Source organism: Anastrepha obliqua, chromosome 1 (assembly GCF_027943255.1).
Source record: "Anastrepha obliqua isolate idAnaObli1 chromosome 1, idAnaObli1_1.0, whole genome shotgun sequence".
NCBI lineage: Eukaryota > Metazoa > Arthropoda > Insecta > Diptera > Tephritidae > Anastrepha > Anastrepha obliqua.
The window spans coordinates 28,688,472-28,709,528 of record NC_072892.1 but is presented as its reverse complement, the minus strand read 5'-3'; the positions used below and the strand labels follow the sequence as shown (position 1 = coordinate 28,709,528).

The window sequence follows — 21,057 nt, the reverse complement described above, 5'->3', positions numbered from 1 at the left end:
GACTTTCGACCTGCATAAAATTAACAAAATTAGTATATATTTATTATTTGGTTACTATAAAACCATAACGCAAACAACTTACATTTTAACAACACATTTTAACGCAAACAACTTACATTTTAACAAGTTTACCCACAATACGCAACACAATCGAAAGCAAAATTGCATTCGACTCTAAATTCGGTATTCAACGAAAAATTCGACAAGGCTGCACCGCTCATAATACCAAATTGACATTCGATTTTCGATCTTCGACAACCAACGAATATCGAATCTAACTCATAATAGGGGCCAATGTCACCTCATTATATGTCGAAAATATTGCCTACACCCTGTGACAATATTGCAAATTTAATAAAAGAATATAATCATCATCATGCCCTAGAGATCGGTATGAGCATTAGCTTCCTTCACGCTTCTCGGCCCATAGCCATACTACGGTAGATTGTCCTATGCGTCTTAGTTCGTTCTGAACGCAGTACAAACATTTTTTCCGCGGTCGCTCTCTTCGCTTTTCACTATACTATTCTTTCATCGTATACTAACTTTTGTGATATGCATTTTTTTAAAACTAACAACTATATTCACTATTTTTAAGGGATCTATCATTGCTGCTAATTTCATACTATGCAGTCATTAATATTGAAAACATGAAGTACACGAAAGTTGTACTTTCACTGAACTTATTACAATTTTATAGTATATCGGAGTCAGAATAGGTGTAAGTAAGTATAATCGTGATTCGCTGTACTGGTACTTTATGGACTATTTTAACTTGTCAGCTTGTGTTCCGACTACGGAAATTGCAGGATCGAGACCGAAATTCATTTTTACGACATCGCAAAAAACAGATAGAAATATTATCCCGTCCACAATATGATTAAGAGTGTCTGCAAGCGAGCGTTGAAATTTACTTTTGTGAATCCCAATAACTGACAATATAATCAACAAAGTTCCAGCGAAAATCTGTACCAAGAAAAGGAAATAAAAAACGAAATTCCGTCAATATTTTTTGTAAAAATTTATTAATCCAAATGTACATTGTATATACGTTACATATATGTATATATTTATAAGTATTTTTTAATTTTAATATTGCTGAGTAAATCGCAAAATCAGCTGCTCTGGTGCGACCACCTTGCATGAGTTCACCTTGGCACACGTACACGATGCACAGAAGAACTAACGCATGAGTAAAACATGTGCTTAATGGTACCAGTGAAATGGAGAAGAAACTACGTCAAAACCGTACTAATTTTCCTGTTTTCCCCCTTTTTCGGGCAAGCGAATTACCACACTTTAGTGCACCCCTAAACAAAACTTTTTCTGATAATCTTTTTTCTGTACTATCATCTTAATTTTTGGGTCTACCAGTGCATGTTTGACATTGAAAAACACACTGGAGGTTCTCCGTAGTTCCTAGTGAAGGCAGGCTCCTTGAAGTGGTGCGAGGGCTTGGTCCAATAGCTAATCAGACCTCATCGGCGGTTGTTGGTGTAACTATGTAAATACGAGTATTGACCAGAGTTGGACATTTTTTAGTGGTAGGTGGTCATTATCACTAAGTGTTTTCAGTGTTTTTTTATTGCATTAATTATTAAGTGCACTATGCTCAACCCTGGTACTCTCCGAATGCTCCCTATTCTCTTGTTTTGGGCTGCTTTTTGAACGACAGCCAAGATTTGCTGGGCTGGCGCATCCCGAATGGCATCCTGTAAGACTCGGAAGGTAGGAGGATGATGGAAGTGGGGTGCAATGCAATTCTCACCCCCTGCTATTGTGCAAACGTTTGCGATATTCCCAGTCGCCAACGTACAATAGAATCTTTCTCTCGAACATTCTAAGGGCCACTTCATAGGAAATTGTCATCGTCCACACTTCTGCGCCACAGAATAGAGGGTAGGGTCACAAAATCGAAAATTTCGTCATACTTTAACTGAAAAATTCGACTTTTTTAGTTTCAGATGATTCTACGACGAATGCCGATTGGCACCGCAGAGCACCTCTCGAAAAACATATCTCCAAAAAAACTCTGTCATGGGCTTATTTGTCAATATTTTATTATTAATATTTTTTAAAAACTTATTGAAAAGATGTACAATAACATGCAACTGATTTTATTAAAGTATCTTAAGCCATATTTCTGTAAAAAATTAAAAAAAAGTGTTTTTTTTTTAGCGCTAAACCCTATCACCCCCTTAAGCATCTAATATTGAAGAAATCGCTGAAGCTTCAACGACTTGTACCCACGTACGTGTGCAAAATAACAGCAATCTAAACCGCAAATTGAAAAACTAAAATTTTTCAATCAATATCACTTTTTATTTATTTATTGGAAAATAACAATAAATTATTATTTTACAATAAAAAAAGGAGCACTAGCTGCCAGGGCTTACGGCTCAATCACTTTTTATTTCATAAGTTTATTACACAGTTTTCGTCTTAAATATACAAACTCACATATCAAATAATTATATAATACTTCATACTAAAGGCCTAAAACGTTGGCCTAAAGAAATTATGAAAAAATGTTGTTCATACTTCATGACGTTATAATTAACCCTTTGCGATCGGCAAATTTCTCTCTCCCAGCTAGTCACGGCTAATTTAGCTTTTCGGAGTTATTTCTACCTTAATGATTTAAAGCAAATATGTGAATATTAAAAACCTAGAATCCATTGAAACTTAATTTTTCTAATCTCAACTCTACTGATGTCAAAAAACGTTCCTTTCCTCTTAATGACATCTTGCCGCGGCATCGACTTTTACGACGACTTGCGAATGCCGGCACTGCGGCATCGACCGCAAAGGATTAATACCTTTTGGCACAAAATTGTACCTATGAAAGTTCGCTGGACTTCTTGAGTATACATATATTTTTACCGAATATTTTTGTTGTGGCAAGTGCGCGCAGCCGCATGTGTATGAAGTTCACATACTTACATTTACGTACACACATACAGTCTGTCTAGTGGAAACGTGACCACCATAACTTGGAAACTATTTACTAATTCGATTTTAACAAATTACATTGTATGGGCTTATAATATTAGTAATTCGCATGGTATATTGAATAAAAAAAGGCTCTACATCTTCGAGTCATGCTTTGTGTTAGATTCTGCTCTCCAAATCAGCCGAATTCGCCTGGTTAACTTTTTGACCGTCCATATTTGTGAGTTTTTCAGTTTTTGTTTAACTACATTTTTACTAATATACAATTAGATTTTTAATAGAGTTGACATCAGGCGACTGTGAAGGCCAGGCCAACATTTCAATCCAATTTTGCTGTTTTCACTCTACACACCTTCGGTTTCGATACTGGGCATCGTTATGCCCTTTTAAAATCCAAAGTTAGCTGGTTCTTCCAAATGTCTTCGCAGCTGACGGCAGTAATGCTTTTTGGTAAATTGAAAACTGCATTCAAATTTGTGGTAAACACAAAAGGACGGCCATATCCTATTTCGGAGAAGCAGCCTTAAGGGGTTATATGCAGTTAGAATTCTCAAAAAATTTTTTTTTTTTATTTTCTTAATGTAAATATATTTAAAAATGCACACAGAAACTTAATATCGTTCCGGTGAGTATTTTCGAAGTTGCACGCAAATTTGAAAAGGCGTTCCAGAGTGCTTGTAAAGTGCTTTTCAAACTTTAAACGCGTTTTTCTCAAAATGGTGCTTTCAAAGTCGGTGACCAACATTACTCGATAGCCGTTTTCAACCGATTAGTCTCAAATTTTAAAACGAGCTTCTTAAATATATTTTTTAGTAATTAATCGAAGATTTTTTCTCACCGTAAATTTTTGTTTTTATGAACAATTTAAGGCCGAAATTTTGGTCAAAAATCGATTCTTTTTTTTTTTTTTTGAGTAACCGCCATTTTGTCAAAAAAATTTATTTTGCTTATTCCTGCGATTAATTACTAGATTTAGCATTACTTTAACGAAATCTGTTTGGTTTTTTAATTTCAGAGGATCCAGTTCAGAGGTATAGTGATCACCGCAAAACGTCTTTTTTGAGAGGAGCTGCCGGAGATCAGCTGTAGTGCCTTTCCAAATAAATATTTTTACTAATACTAAGTCTTAAAATACAGGTTAAAGATAACATAATATGTGTACACATTTTTAGATCAATAAATTTAAAAGTATTCTCAGAAAAAATTCTGGAAAATTCGTTTTTTGGCCTTTTAACCGTATATAACCCCTTAAATTTAAACCTTAACTGGATGCTTAACAGTTCGTTGAAGTTTAAATTATCAGCAGAACACGATAATCGACCTATGCAACTATTCACCCAAAAGGAAGATTCATCCGTGAATATTAAGTTTGCCCAATTCCCTTCTGAATTTGCCTTAGCCCATGCAAGTCCTTTTTCGTGTGCTAATAAGAGCAGCGGTTTTTTCAATGTGCTCCGGAATTTGAAGTCTTCTGCACGTAAACATCGCGACTTTGGATAGATTAACACCACTTTTCCTTAAAATTATATACTTCAGCTTCACGCAGTGATAAGTTCAGCTTTGTCACAAGCAAGTAACTGATCTTTTGATATTGCTTTGGCGAGTTTTTTTTTTTGCCTCTCCGGGGAAGTCGTCAACGTTTTTAACTTGGGTATACCGTTGCACTCATTTATTTATGAGCGTCTTCGACTTCTTCAAATATTTTGTTGCAGATACAAGTGACCTTTTTGGACCTATAGGGTGTGTACATAGGAATACTGCTTCAAATCGGTTTTCATACACGGAACTCATTTAGTAAAAAGAACGTACGCTTTCTAAATTTCTCACAAAACTAATAATTCGCACAACGCATATTACGAAATGGATGCACCTATTTAGCAGAATTTCATTTTTTGTCAATAACGGAACTCTACCTAAGTTTGAATTTTTCCGGTCACACTTCCATTAGACAGACTGTATGTCATCTTGCCATATTGAGGCTTGTATGCATGTACGAGTATAAAGAAGTAATTAGGTGTGTGTGTTTGGCTTTTTGCACGTCGGCATGAATTATTTTTCATATGCAGTTATCAATTTGATTTAGGTGAGGAATTAATAATATTTTAACAAAAGTTTTTACTAATTATACAGTTGATATATTTCTGCACAAGTTGCTCTTTCCAGTACCATAATACATAATAGCCACTATTGATTTGAAAATACTTTTTTAGTGACATTTTTTTTTTTTTAATTTTATTGAATTGTAAATGAAATAACTAATAAATAGAAAAAATTAAATAAAAAAAAATATATTATTAATGAGCCTATTAGAATAGCGCCTTTAGCTAGTCCATGGCTTTAATATTTTTAAACAAAGAGCCAAACCTTTTCCTATTTTCCTTTTTCTCATTACATACGAATAATACTCAACTGCTGTTAAATTGGAGCAGTTCGCTTCTTGGTGTTTGATGTCTAATATTTACATAAATTACTTGAACCTTAGAAGTGCATGCTTCGTCGAATTGACGACGGACATTTGAAAAGGGCTCTAAAGAAACTTCGCCCACAAAAATTTAGAATTTTGACGTGATAACGTCTTATAATTCGATTTAACAGGCTGCACGCACGAAAAAATGTGTCGTTACCTTGCTCATTGCCGTTACCTTGAATGAACTGCAAGCGAAAGCGCGGAACGAACTACAAAGCAAACAAAGCAAACGAACGGCAACGTTCGACATCTTGCTCTCTCCTACTTAAGTGAGCGTATATATGTATGTATATGCGCATATGTATATATATAAATTCACGTATTTGTATTTGCATATGCCTTCTTATTGATTATTATTAATTTGATTTACTTGAAGAATTTAAAATAAAACCAAGTTTGTTAATAATACCTGTTGTTTTAATGTTATTATTATTTTTTGACGTGATAACGTCTTATAATTCTATGTAACCGGCTGCACGCACCAAAAAATGCGTCGTTATCTTGCTCATGCTTGAACAGCATGTTATATTATGTTATGATATGTTATGTTATGTTATGTTATGTCATGTTATGTTATGTTATGTTATGTTATGTTATGTTATGTTATGTTATGTTATGTTATGTTATGTTATGTTATGTTATGTTATGTTATGTTATGTTATGTTATGTTAAAGTATATTATGTTATGTTAATGTTAACTCATTCTCTATATCCATACAAAATATCTATCAGACAAATAAAATTAAAATTTTCTTTTGAAAAATGCAACCATTCAATCAGTATTTTCTTATGACGTTATCACGTTAAACTATCGTCAGTAAACCGACTTTACAGACAACCTCTTTTTTTACAGTTTTAATAGTTAGTGTGTTTCGGATTAAAGCCAGAAATCTCAGTTTATTTAATTGTATAAGTAATTTAAAAAATATACTAAATTTTCAAAGGTAAGTAGGTTGAATTTGTAATCGGTCTGTAACCCAACTCTTTTAGCCCGTTGTCCATCCATTGTGAAACCACAGTAGCAGTTTATCTGCTACTCAACGTTAAACTATTTTGCTTTAAGTGCAAATCGTTTGATGTGGCTGACTCTTTTATCCGTAAGATCATCAGTATCATTCAAGAACAATGAACCGACGTATCTAAACCAAGTGGGACGCCACGCGGGACAGTAACAGAAAAGTAATATCTCGTTAAGAGATGCCCGGCATTTGCGAGCAATGATGGAATTAGTGATAAACCTACTAAGATATTTAATCGCCACTTGGCTATCTGAGTAAATTTAGACTTATTTAAGGTAGATTCTCAAAAAACAAAAAGAATAAAGAGTAAACAAAAATAATTGTATCACATAATTCAGCAAAGCAGTAAGTATTATTAAAGGCATAAACTCCAGCATGAATAAATATATTATTGCCGCATATAATCTTGGGTGTTTGGCAGAGCTCCCCCTCCTATTTGTGGCGTGCGTCTTGATGTTGTCCCACAAATGGAATAGCCGATCAAAAAATAGTATAAATATTTTCGCAAGCTTTTCCTGCATTTAGCCATACGGCGTAAATTCTAAGGACAAAAAGCACATATTCGCCTTTTTTTACAGGTGTGGATACAACATCACTCTCGTTGACATTTTTTTGTACATTTTCATTTCTATTAAGAAAAACAAGGGGGCGCAAAATTAATCACCCTATAGGAAAATGCATAATTTTTGCAAATGGCGTCATACGTCAGTCATATTTGACACTTTTGAACTTAACAGCTGCAAATAGACAAATCAAAATATAGATTTCCATCACTCAAAATATTTTTTTTTTATTTACAATAGTAAACAATTTATTCAAAAACCAAATAATGATTAATTTTGCGCCACCTTGCAAAACAACTGGATTTGTTTATATACGTCAATACTTTCATTGTGGCATCCCTCTGCGTTTTGCATGACATATCAGTTGAACTCTCGTTACCGAAATGGATGCAACCGACTCCCTCTGGTGGGTCTAATACCTTTACACACTTTTGCATAAGTCAACAGCTACCTCACAACTAAAACTGTACGAAGTCAAATAGGAACAAACGAATCATGCACTTCCAGGTTAAAATTATAATAAATTATAAATGTAGTTTTACTTAGAAAAGTTTTAAGGCTGCTTCTTCCCAACATTTTCTAAGAGTATTAGAGGCTGTGATGAGTATTCGATGCCGAATCCCGATATTATCACGTTTATGACTGATATCACGAAAATTACAACCAGAATAATGTCGTTTATAATGATTGCAGCTTTTTGATCATTTTGGTGATTAATATTTAGACTGCCAATAATTACAAAAAGTATTCCAACCAGCAGCTGTGAGAAATAGAAGTTTAAACTTAGTTGTGTATTCATCTCATATAATTCCATACGAATAGGTCATGAAAAATATAAACATAAAAATATTGGGTAGTAGAAGTTATATTTAATTCAGGGCGAATGTAGCTAGATTTTTTAATTTAGCTGCTATGCTTTTTACTAACTTTTTACAATAGAAAATTTCTTTAACATTCAAACTCATCTTCAAGTTGCAGCTTCAATTACATCTTTCATTAAACTATTTATTGTATTTTAATTTGTTGCTGAAGACACTTAATGACTGATTGACCTGCACGTAAGGGTTTAGGGATAGTCAGAATTTTGAAAAAATTGGATTTTTTTTGCATTTTCTTAAAGTATAGTATCTTAAAAATATTGTGTGAAAATTTGAAGTGAATCCGATAAATACTTTTCGAGTTATTCAACAATTAACAAAGGGCGCTCAGCGCAAAACTTTAAATGGGTTTTTTTTTCAAAACTATGTTTTGGAACTGGTGATCACTGTAACTTGAAAACCGCTTGGTAGATTTCGATAAAGTGTATACTGCTTTTGAAAAACATAAAAAACTCGTGCCTAATCGAAGGATTTTTTTCAAAATTTCGATTTTTTTTAAACAATTAACTGTCGGTTTTTTTTTCTCGAAAATCTGCAAAATATTTCCTGAGCCCACCATATTGTTAATTTAAAAAACAAAAACAAAAAAACTTCGATCAGGCACAAGATTATCTATTAATAAAACTCATTTCTGTTGTCCGATTGATTTTAGATGAATCTCCACGGACTTGTGTTGAACACCTTAAGGGTCTTCTGGAGAAACGGGCTCCAAACAAACACCGACAACTTTTACAATTTTTTTTTTAATTTTACTAAAGTCAAGTCGAAACATGATTTATTAATACTATGTTTTTATTTTTGTAAAATAAAGCAATTGACTAGCAAAAAACAAATTATTGAAAATCATTATTTTTGGGGCCTCTGACTACTCCTAACCCCGTAAGGAGTGAATTTTTTCCCGGAGGCGTTTATTGCAAACCCAACAACTGTAATGCAAAGGCAGATTCGTAGAATCTGCCCTGCATACGATTGTTAAAGAATTAGAGGACCGCTTATGTAAGAAAGAGCTCGCAGTGGGTATCTCTTTCTCGCCACTAAAGTGAATTTGAATAATGCGCTCCCGGAACCAATCACTAAGTCTATGGATAAAGTGAGAGTCGGAACCCACCCTAACAGGTTTATTTATAGAATACGTAGCGACAGAACTATCGTGAGATAGTGGGGGACTTCTCTCTCCGCCGGTAGGTGATTAGGGACATTCTACAAGGCAGCGTTCCCTCACCATTTCTCTGTGTTATGGTTACTGGGGGAGTTGGCGAGAAGGAACTGCAGGGTGATTGCTTACGCGATTGACGTGGCACTTATTGTTAGAAACAAGTTTTTGGATACTCTGCAGCAATTGATACAGGGTTGTTAAGCGTAGTTGTTAGTTGGACCGCGGGTTGTGGCCTATTGGTAAACTCTCTCAAGAGTAGCTCGGTCTAATTGAAGTGGAAATATAAAGCACCCAGAGCTCAACACTCCTCAATAAGGCATGCTCCGTTGGTGCTTTCTGTAAAGGTGAAATACTTAGGTTGAAAGGACAGCGTCGGTGAAGAAACTAAAGAGATTCTAAAGGTCTGCTCTCACTGGAATAAGTTGAGCGCTTCGAACCAGTCCTACTCTAGCGCCTAACGCAATACTAGATGTTGCAACTGTCAATATCGCAGGTAATACAGCCAATGCCCGAGCCGCAATCAGATTGAGAGCTTCGAGTTACAGACTTGACCTCACTTATTGATATTCAAGTGTCCTCAGAAACTTTGCGTTCATCCTACTGGTGTCTGCACACTGCAGTGTGCACGAAACCGAGGTAGCTGCACTCAAAAAGTAGCTGATTGGGACCTCGTTTTTGCAATAACTATTAGGGAAGTAAATATCTATTCCGACCACTTAGCGGCAATTAGAGATCTGGCCTCGATGATAGTGCGATCGAAATAGGTCGGAGAAAGCTTGACTTCTTTTTTGATCGCATTCAATATCTTTGATATTAGGCTCATCTGTGTGCTGCACAATGGATCTGTGAGGTGGTTTCCCCGTGAAATGAGAGGGTACGGATTCTCGCTTTGGAGGTGCCCTTAAGGGACATTGCCACCAAAGTATGCATGCTGCGATACTCGGCATTACTTCGCGTGCTGGTTGCGCCAGATATATGGAGGACGAGGTGGAATCATCTAGCACTGTTCGGCGCTCGCGGGACTAGGTTGGTATGGTTACCCAAGGAGTGAGCACACTTGGTTTCGTCCTTTGTGATACCATTATGAAGGAGGTGAGGTGAAAGAGAAAGATCGATGGGATGCAGGGACGCGGGACTAAAATTTAGGCATATTGGCTTTCACTACTTTGCAACGTCTGCTGATATAGCAAGCCTAGATATTAGCGACCCACCTGTTTGTCTATTTACCGACAGTCTCCAAAAGTACTACACAAATTTTCATGGTGTTTTTACAGGTAGCTTTCAGAACCCGTTTCCATACCATCTACCTTTTTTGGCATGCTTACTTTTATTTTTCTGTCATTTATTCTTTTAATACTAGGATTCATATAAATTGTAATAAAAAGTACTTTGGTAGGTTAATTTCATGCTAAAAGTCTGTTTCAATCAATCGTTTGAAGAAAGATTTATGTACATAGTGTTTATTTTATGCGCTAGTAAGAAAAATTATTAATTCGAATCCGCAATTTGCCCTCCTGTGAGCAGCAGTATGTTGGTGTCGAAGGCCGAAATGAATATATTTACGGTAGCGGTAAAAAAAGCGAGCCCTGTGCGAATGTTGTTAATGATATGAGCCGATCGGTAATATTTAGGCTTATGCATTTTACAGTCCCGCTGCAGACTCAAGCTGAGGCTTAACACGCCAGATAAAACCTGCACTGGCACCGATGTGTAAAATGGAATTGATTACCACCGACAGGCAATTAGGAATAATATAATTTTTTGTTCGTACAGTCACAGTCAAAGTGAGCCACCAATTCCTTGAAGATATTTGTTTAAACAACTTTTGTAAATACTTTCAAACACCCATTATTTTTTGTCAACTTTATCAAGTGAGCATGCTTGTGTAATCTAACTGTATTTTTTTTGTTTGTTTGCTGCCGAAGTAAGAGTAATAATGAAGAACAAAAACAAACGCACAAACTAACGTTACACTCAAAGTGAGCCACCAAACATTGTTTCTTTTAAAATAACGGGATACATATGTATTTTTGGATATTAATTTTCGCTTGCATCTTATTCTTAGTGTTTTAGTTGTTTATTATCAAGCGGGTTATAAAGATGGGTCGACAAACAAGTGTTGATATTAGACAGTTAGTAATTGATCTTTTTAAAAAAGGAAAATCCCAAAGAAAAATTGCGGAATATGTGAATAAAAGTCGAGGAACTGTCCAGCACATCATACATCGCTTTACTAGAGGAGGAAGAGTAGGAAACAAGTAGAAAGAAAGCAAGAAAAAGGCGTTTTCAGAAAGGGACGAGGCATTTATTTTGCGGGAAGTGAAGAAAAATCCTCATCTTAGTGCTCCAAAATTGACGAAGATGGTTGAGGAGTAGCTAAATATCCACGTTAACCCCGAAACTGTAAGAAGAGTTCTCAGAAAGCATGGTTATAATGGCCGTACGGCCAGAAACAAGCCATTTATTAGCAGCAAAAATCGAAAAAAAAGGTTGGAGTTTGCGCTGAAATATGTCTACAAGGATATGAGTTTCTGGCAAAAGGTTCATAACGGTATAATGCAACGTAGAGGCTATAATAATATTTTTGTAAGTTCTCTTTACAGACGAAAGTAAATTTAACTTATTTGGCTCGGACGGTAAGAAGATGGTACGGCGACAAAAAAACACTGAGTTTCAGCCGAAAAACCTAACTCCCAGTATGAAGCACGGCGGTGGCTCCGTCATGGTTTGGGGCTGCATGGCAGATGGTGGAACTGGAAATCTTCAACATATTCCAGGCATAATGGATAAATACGTTTATTTAGACGTTTTGAAGCAAAATCTTAAGCCAAGTGTCGAAAAACTAGGGATCGAAGACGACTTCTATTTTTATCAGGACAATGATCCTAAGCACAAGTCGTTTGTTGCGCGGGAATATCTATTATATAATTGCCCCCACGTATTGGAAGTACCACCGCAGTCTCCAGATATAAATATAATTGAAAACTTATGGTTCCGTCTTGACCAAAGCCTGCGGAAACATATCATTTCTTCAAAACAAAGTCTTTTAGATGCCTTAAAAGACGAGTGGCATGCAATTCCTTCCACATATACCTGTAAGTTATTAGAATCAATGCCCCGACGTCTAAAAGCCGTTATTTCCGCCAAAGGTGGCCCAACAAAGAATTAATTTGTTATTTAAGTTCAGTTCAGCTAAGGTGGCTCACTTTCACTGTGAGATAGATTTGTGAATTATTTTAGTTTTTGTTAATTTTTTTATAATAAACAAAGAAGGTTCTTCATGTAAGCGATGAATTATTATAGCTAATATTCAAACAATAAAAAACACATAAACCTTTTTTCCAATCTGTGGTATTTTTAAACAAATTTCTACTAAATCTGATGACTAGGAAGTGTGGCTCACTTTGACTGTGACTCACTGTATATATTCACCTGTAAGATTATCGAAAGACTAATCATGACGAGCATTAGTTTGTAAAACTGATGTTGCTCTCCCACTTGTAGTACATATTTCAATTGGGATGCATTAGCGGTCAGCAGAGCGATGTCCAGCATACCTTGGGCGATAGTTTTTTTGGTCGCATATCGATTAGCATCCATGGCCTTCATCTGCAATAAAAAGAGAAATGTGATCAATTTCGTATTATTTTTATATGTATACGTCAACATTAAAAAAAATTTAAAAATACTAAAAGATGATCATACGCCTCCTGCTGCACTTCGGTCAGCTTCTTCCGAACAAAAGCACGCCAAAGCACAAAGTGCACGAATATCAATATCAGAGAACTTAGATTTACTACAGAATAAGCAATTCCGATCTAGTGAATATAAAAATTCTTCTGAGCCAAAAACGTAAATATTCCAATTCCCTCTGTACATGTTTCCCCTGCTCGTAAGCCTCACCTTAGAATTTTTAAGTATAGTCGTTGAGACATACTTAATTTTATGCCAATTTAAATCATTTCTCCATTCCATTAAGTAACGATAACAATATTCAAAAACTCAAATCTGGCTACCATAGTTTCGGAATAAATGTCATAGGTGTCAAACCGGTGATTACACGTTTTGTTATGTTTCACAAATAGTTTGCAGGCGTAAATAAGCCACCAATAAAACAAAAATCATTACCAGAAAGACAATTCATGTTTATTTAATAATAATATTTATCTGCAACACTTTGGAAAAAAATTAATTCTAACACCCCATTGAACATTTTTGAGAACTTTACAGCTAAAGACGAATTCATAGAACTCATTCGGCTCGCCTAGGAGATCTATACTTTCACAGTTCTTTATGTCAAAACTTGCTAGTGGCTCTTTGGATTGTATTTTTTGACGTGATAACGTCTTATAATTCGATTTAACAGGCTGCACGCACGAAAAAATGTGTCGTTACCTTGCTCATTAGTGTTACCTTGCTCATTAGTGTTACCTTGCTCATTAGTGTTACCTTGCTCATTGCCGTTACCTTGAATGAACTGCAAGCGAAAGCGCGGAACGAACGACAAAGCAAACAAAGCAAACGAACGGCAACGTTCGACATCTTGCTCTCTCCTACTTAAGTGAGCGTATATGTGTATGTATATGCGCATATGTACATATATAATATAAATTCACGTATTTGTATTTGCATATGCCTTCTTATTGATTATTATTAATTTGATTTACTTGAAGAATTTAAAATAAAACCAAGTTTGTTAATAATACCTGTTGTTTTAATGTTATTATTATTTTTTGACGTGATAACGTTTTATAATTCTATGTAGCCGGCTGCACGCACCAAAAAATGCGTCGTTATCTTGCTCATGCGTCGTTACCTTGCTTGAACAGCATGTTATGTTATGTTATAATATGTTATGTTATGTTATGTTATGATATGTTATGCTATGTTATGTTATGCTATGTTATGTTATGTTATGTTATGTTATGTTATGTTATGTTATGTTATGTTATGTTATGTTATGTTATGTTATGTTATGTTATGTTATGTTATGTTATGTTATGTTATGTTATGTTATGTTATGTTAAAGTATATTATGTTATGTTAATGTTAACTCATTCTCTATATCCATACAAAATATCTATCAAACAAATAAAATTAAAATTTTCTTTTGAAAAATGCAACCATTCAATCAGTATTTTCTTATGACGTTATCACGTTAAACTATCGTCAGTAAACCGACTTTACAGACAACCTCTTTTTTTTTATTAGAGATTTTAATATTCCTAGGTGTGTTTTGCCTTTTTATGAGAATAATTGAGAAACTACTATTTGCACGTGAATTTAGTAAATTAAATAAAATCGATAATAGTTATTTTGAACTATTATTTTTAATTTCTTTTTTTCTAAGGTTCTGTACATTCATTCCTAGTGCTCTGATTATTTAACTACTAAATTGCCTATAGTCTGAAAAAAGTGTATTTTATTACATTACATAAATATGAAATATATAATTGGCGCGTCTTGTTGTTGTTTCACAAATCATGGGACCTATAGTTGTGTGCCGCCTCCGAACGGCAGATGGTTTTATGGGAAGGTTTCTCATGACAGAAACACATCCGAAGTCTTGCATCTACTTGCATACTAATATTGGCATTAGTTCAGTTCTGAGAGAAAATTTGAAAGTTTGGCTACTTTCAGCTTTCCAATAGTGTTTCTCCAGTAGGGTGTGCATTAAGATATTTTGGGGCCTTTCTGATTAAATAAAACGCGTAAAACGTATCATTTAAAAAGATGGAAATTCATATTTTACTCACCTCAGTATCATTTTCAAATGCGCTGGCTACGCTCGCTGCAATCCGTGCCATTTTAGTTAAAAACGTGTACACCTAGGATTAAATGTAATTACTTTAAATTTGTAGATATCTACGTACATAAGTACATATCAGTGGTGGCCAAGCCTAGTAATGATAGAAGAGAAAATTGCGGTTGGAAAAGGGAAACAGAGAAGAACACGTAAGCGTATATATGCAACTGTGAAATTTATAATGACCATTTTTTAGTAGGACGAATAAATAAATGGAAGATGGAATGGAAGAAATGAAGATACTGAAATAACATTTTTGTAAACATGCAGAGGCGCCGCCAGAAAAATGGGTAAACAACTGGATGCCAAACAAAACCAAAAAATATAACATAACGTCCAAGGCGCAATTTTCTTTTTCATCAGTCTTGTTTCAGACCGCCAGTGTAAATTTTTTTTGCTTTATGGTAAAAACTATTTGATTGCTTTATTTTGTAGGCAAATGATTTTCAGTCAATCTTCAACGATGAACGCTCTTGCCATTGCATTTGCTATAAGCTATTATGACCTTTGTTTTTTTTTTGTATTACAAAAATGTTTCATTTCGAGTAGAAAGAAGAATAATATACTTTTGCTTCTGATCCGAACTATAAACATTTTTACAATTACGTAATTGTAAGGAATTCGGCTAACGTTAAGCTCTCTTTGAATGCACTACTTTTCAATTAACGTTTGACGTAATGATGCTTTTACTTGCTTTTAACTGACTACTTTTGTAGGACAGTGGTGCCAAAAAGTCAGCTTCTTTTCAACTAACTATAATTTAGCTATTTTTAAATTGTTTATAGTGGGCCTATTTAAAAATTTTATTTTATTTAATTTTTTATTTTCATTTAATTAATTAATTTATTTATTTTCAAATACACAACCTCAAAGTTATTTTACAGTGGAATAGGAATTAGGAATACAACCTTAATAATAGTATATAATCGCAGTATCAATTTATTGATAAAACGCTGTAGCTGAATGGGCTTGCGCATGACCACAATTCTGTGCCACTGTGGGCATGGAATATCAAAATGATAGAAAAGATTTCGCGATGAGTGGGAAACTTAGTGCGCAGCTCTTTTAAATACAATTCAAAAATAGAAAGAAACTAGATTTTCGGCAATAGGCTTCCGGCTCCCCTTCGTAATTGAAAACCTACCCGTTGCGGAATAGTTAATAATAGACTATTTTTGTTTTTTTTTGCTACTTGAGTTGCCGAAAAAAAAATTTTTGTGAAATTGTTCGTCATCTGAGAAACGCATATCTTTTAGTTCTTTATGTAATTCTTTGTCTAATCATTATATACTGGGGAACTGCGGGATTTTATGACAAGAGTGCAGAGTATTTACTATGACAGGTGCACTATGAACTTCAGCGTTGAAGCGTCTTCATTTTTTCGCTAATCGATATTCGTCAGGTGAATTTCGGATGTCACTGTAGTTTGTGCAACTTCGGTAACCGGAGAGGCACCATTTATCGGTTTGAAAAAATGTATTATTTTTACAGAATGCATTCGGCACGTAACACCTTGTGTCTTGTCTTATGTATTAAAAAATAATACACTAGCACGTAGCTCAATATGTGGATTTAACTCACGCACATTAAAATTAATTAAAATTCCAAAATTAATCATCCAATTTTCTTTTTGAGTAACTTTTTTAATAAACACAAAAAAATTAAAATTCCAAAATTAATGATCCAATTTTTCACTAAATAAAGAAATGATTTTGAGTGATGGAAATCTTTATTTTGTTCATTGCTTGTCTGTGTACTGCAGCTGTTACGTTCACAAGTGTTAAATATGATTGATGTACGACGCCACTTGGAAAATACATAAATTTTCCGATAGGGTGATTAATTTTGTGCCGCCTTGTATAAGAGTTAATTTTACCTCATATAAATGAACGTGTAAATGTTGACAGAAACAATTTGACACTTTGGAGAGTTTCGAAAAATGCGAGTAGTATAATTTTAGGGATTTTATTTGTTCTTTATCTGCAGATTTTTGCAAATAGTAGAAAATTCATACACTCGGAAAAAAAGACTAGTGTCTCGGTTTGCGCACCTATAACCTCCGTTGTCGCCAGTCTATAATATGTTATTTAGCTTACTAAGGTACCTCTACTTCACAATTTTCATCTTCTCTTTAGTGAAAATAAGGCGTGCATGATGATATATTTTTTATAACTAACGAAATTTAGACTGTACAGGTATAATTGTTTTTTTAGATGTGCAGAAGGTTTTCTTTCAGAAGGTCACTCGAGGGTAGCGCGCTACCACCACGCCTATGAAAAAACTAAGAACAAACCCGTTTTTGGTTTACGTATTTCTTGATCTCTTCATTTTCCCGCTTGAGCACTGTTTTTAGGTTTTGCATGCGCATTTATGAAATCTTCCCACACAAATATAATATTTCAGGAACGAACCCCCATTTGACCAATTTGATAGTTTTAAATTTGTGATTTAGGTAAGTTAAGCCCGTTTTTAAGCATATTAATTTATATTGTATTACATCCTTTTCAAAAACCGCTACTTTGGTCTTGGCGAATTTGAGTTTTCCAAATCCTCAGATACGACAGTTTTGCTTGTTTACATAGTCCCTTGGATGAAAATGCCGTTAGTCAGAAAAATATTTTAAAATATTCGAAGCAAAAATTCGAAAAATTCGAGCAAAATAGTTTTTCATTTCGAGCTGCTCTAAAGCCCAAGAAGTGACAATGAAGCTGATGGCCCTCTGCCTTCAATTGCTTATAAGCGAATAATGCAAGGCCTTTGTGCAAAAGTCATATCAGGATGAAAGGTGAATTGTTGAGTTGTGGATATTTTAGAACTGAGGAGCGCAGCACTTCGCAGCATATGCACTTGGAATCGATTACCTTGTCCATGCGGTATAGTTATCTTCGGAAGTATTCGTGTCTCGAGAGGAACTGAGTTAAGAAGTAGTTCACTTCCCCGATATTTCTTTCGGCTTTGCCACCGCAGCATTTCCGTTCTGAGAAGCTGGCGATGACGCGTTTCTTGTTGGAGTCTCAAGCATTCATTCGTTCCCGGGCCATGAGATCGACGGGTATCTGCCCGCTGATCACAAAAATTGCTGCACCTGGGACAATGCGGTAGGCTGAGGTAACTCTGAGTGCCGCTGTTCGTTGCACAGCCTCCCGTCTTAATTAGTTTTCTTTTGCTCTGTGTTAGTCCACCGAGCCAACAATGGCATATACCGATAATGCTTTTCATTAGCAAGCCCGTGTCATGAACTTTTTACGAAAACTTGCGTGCAGCAGGCATAGTGGGTGCCTCATTTTGGCCAAAACTTCTTTTCAATAAACGCACTTTTTGAACTACACACATACAATGGTGGCCTTATAATTAGAAACGAGATAGCAGCATTTGATTTTACTAATGCAATTTTAAAATTTATTTCGCCACATCATTTTTTTTATTAGAAATAATACAAAAACAAGTAGTCTTTCAGTTTAACATAAAAAATGTTCACCATTACTACAATCCTAAAAAACAAAAATAAACTTAATACTAAACACAAATTCATCTTGGTCAAATAATTAGAAACGACAAGGAAAACTTAAAAATATCTTCAAAAAGTTCAACAAATTTAGCATATATTAATTTTAATATTTTGTGGGATAACCCTTATTTTTTATAACATTTTGCAGTCTTCTCGGCAAGCTTTGTATTAAATTTTGGCATCTTTCAACAGATATGCTCTCCCACCTTCGCTGCACCAATTGAAACAATTCATTATTATTTCTCGGACTTTTGTCCTTGAGATCTCGTTTCACAATTGCCCATAAGTTCTCAATTGGGTTGAGATTAGGACTTTGCGGTGGCCAGTCCAAAACATCAATATTTTGATCCAAAAGCCAACGCTTTACTAACCGTGAAGTGTGCTTTGGATCATTGTCATGCTGGAAAATGTAGTGAACCGGCATGTTCTCAAAGGAATATGGTTCCATTACATTTTCCAGAATGCTTTTATATTGATGTTGGTTCATGATTCCGTCAATGCGCACAATTGGTCCCACGCCACGCCAAGAAAATGCTCCCCAGACCATAATAGATCCGCCACCGTGTTTCACTGTTTTCACAGTATACCTGGGGTCCAAAGCTTTGCCTGGAAGACGCCTCACATATGTTTTTCCATCAGATTGGAATAAATTGAATTTCGATTCGTCACTCCAGAGAACTCTATTCCAGAATCTTGAATCTTTTTTGAGCATTTCCTTAGCAAATCGTAACCGCTTCATAATATTTTTTTTTTGACACATGCGGTTTTTTTTGTGCGATGCACCCACGTAGCCCCGCCTCTTGTAAGCGCCTTCTTATCGTCCGAGCGGAGACTTCTACGTTTAATTGCTCTGCAACTTCGGCTTTTATATCATGCGAAGACATAAAAGGGTTGCTCTTGCTGGTCCTACAAATATGCCTATCATCCGCTGGAGTTGTTTTTCGAGGTCTAGGCTTCCTGGCTGGGGTTTCAAAGTTCCTCGTTTTTTGTACAAATGAATTGCTCCGAATACCATTTTTTTGGAGCAGCCAAACCTTTGTGCGATAGCCGACATTGAAATTTTTTCCTTTTTGTAACACTGTACAATTAGCTCCCTCAATTTCGGGGAGCATGACTTTTTCTTACCCATTCTAACAATTGAGATGAACTAAAATTAGAAAAGCTAATCTATGGATTTTTTCAGTATACTTACTTTAACACTAACTCCAAGATAAATATAGAAAATTTAAGAAAAAACTGCGCGTTTCTAATTTCGTGGCCAGCCAAGAAACACAATCAGAGAAACAATGTGAATTTTTTCAGGAATCAACCGTCAAATATCAACGTGCTTTTCTAACTGCAATGTTCATCGCCTATTCTAAGAATAACGGTGCTCATAATTCACAGTGCACGTCTTCCAAAAATATGCACAGTGATTTTATTTTTCTTAGCACATCGTTTCTAATTATAAGGCCACCACTGTAAGTTCACAATACTTCCCAACGTTGTTCAAGCGTAAAGCAATTCATTTCGCGTAGCGAAGATATGATACTGACTTTCACGCAAAAAAAAAAACGAAAATAAAAAAACAGCACTACAACATGTACCAACCCTATGAGAATCGATAGTGAATAAATATTATATTAATGAGCCCACAAGACAACTTAAAATTAACCGAAATATAGATAGCCGGAAGCAAGCTGATATTCTCGGCGCCATCGCCATGCAAAATAAGTAGTTGCATTCGAGTATATAAGCAAGTAAGTGGCAAGTACCAGTGACAAGTTGAGAAATGGTGCATTAAAAGTAAATTTGCTCTAAACAGTTTTTAAATTCCTCAATATTTAGGAGTTTTGAGTTAAAGCTGCAGGTAGAATTGCCTTCATAACTTAAAATTTTTATACCGAGAGGAATATCTGTATATTGACGTTAGTGACTAACTCATTTTTATTCAACAACCGGAACGGTTTATGTTTCATTAAACTAAAAACCATGACTAAGACTTCTACTTTTATTATAACAATTTTCAATCTACATGCAGCCATTTTTGAGAAGAGTTGATCAAACTGATGTATGAATAGAAGAATTTATACTATATACATATGTATGTAAGCAGCTCATACATACATATACTATGCTTTTGTTAGTTTATTTAACGAGTGGTTCAATGCTCCACTATTGTAATGTTAAGCAACGTATTGTCCAGCTATGTATGTGTGTGCATATACTGCGTGGATGAGTGCACTTGCAGGCGATACTTGTAAACAAATGTAATGTTGCTATAGTAACCAACGGCCGACACTATTCCGCGAATTTAACGGGCACTACTTTACTACTATGCAACTTGAAATAAACTGAACAAAGAGCCACAAGTTGAGTTGTATAGTAACCACGGTTGCCACTTGGAAATAATAAATCGGGCCCAAAATCACGGTTTACTCTTTCAATTTTGGCCAAAATAAATCAAAAGAGCACCATTTCGATGATAAAGAGACCAAACCTTTATTACCATTTAAAAACCAACGGAAAATAATACTTATTTCAGGGTCTTTAGATTTACATAGCCTTTTGTAAACTATATTTTAGCCAGTCTATAGAATATTCGATTTTTCACAACATTTAAATTACATGTATTTGAAAGATCAAAGAATCGAAAGAAAGAGTTCATGCAAGAGTTTAAATACTTAGGCGTAGTATTCAGCATAAATAAGGATATGTCCTTACCTATA

At 35.0% G+C, this 21,057-nt stretch overlaps 1 protein-coding gene across 6 annotated transcripts; it reads right to left on the bottom strand.

Moving 5' to 3' along the window:
- Nucleotides 1–666: 666 nt before the first annotated feature.
- LOC129253284 (ninjurin-1) lies at nucleotides 667–20,663 on the bottom strand. Of its 6 annotated transcripts, none has more exons than XM_054891590.1 (4): nucleotides 20,456–20,658; nucleotides 14,792–14,863; nucleotides 12,468–12,644; nucleotides 667–966 (listed from the first exon to the last, which is right to left on the bottom strand). In XM_054891590.1, the coding sequence occupies exons 2-4, from the start codon at nucleotides 14,840–14,842 to the stop codon at nucleotides 766–768; spliced, it is 429 nt and encodes a 142-aa protein (XP_054747565.1). In that variant the 5' UTR covers nucleotides 14,843–14,863; nucleotides 20,456–20,658; the 3' UTR covers nucleotides 667–765. The 6 variants fall into 6 exon arrangements, with proteins under 6 accessions (XP_054747565.1, XP_054747566.1, XP_054747562.1 ...); XM_054891587.1 differs by lacking the exon at nucleotides 667–966 and adding an exon at nucleotides 7,269–7,761 and having other exon boundaries at nucleotides 20,622–20,663; XM_054891588.1 differs by lacking the exons at nucleotides 667–966; nucleotides 20,456–20,658 and adding exons at nucleotides 7,269–7,761; nucleotides 20,233–20,300.
- Nucleotides 20,664–21,057: the final 394 nt, after the last annotated feature.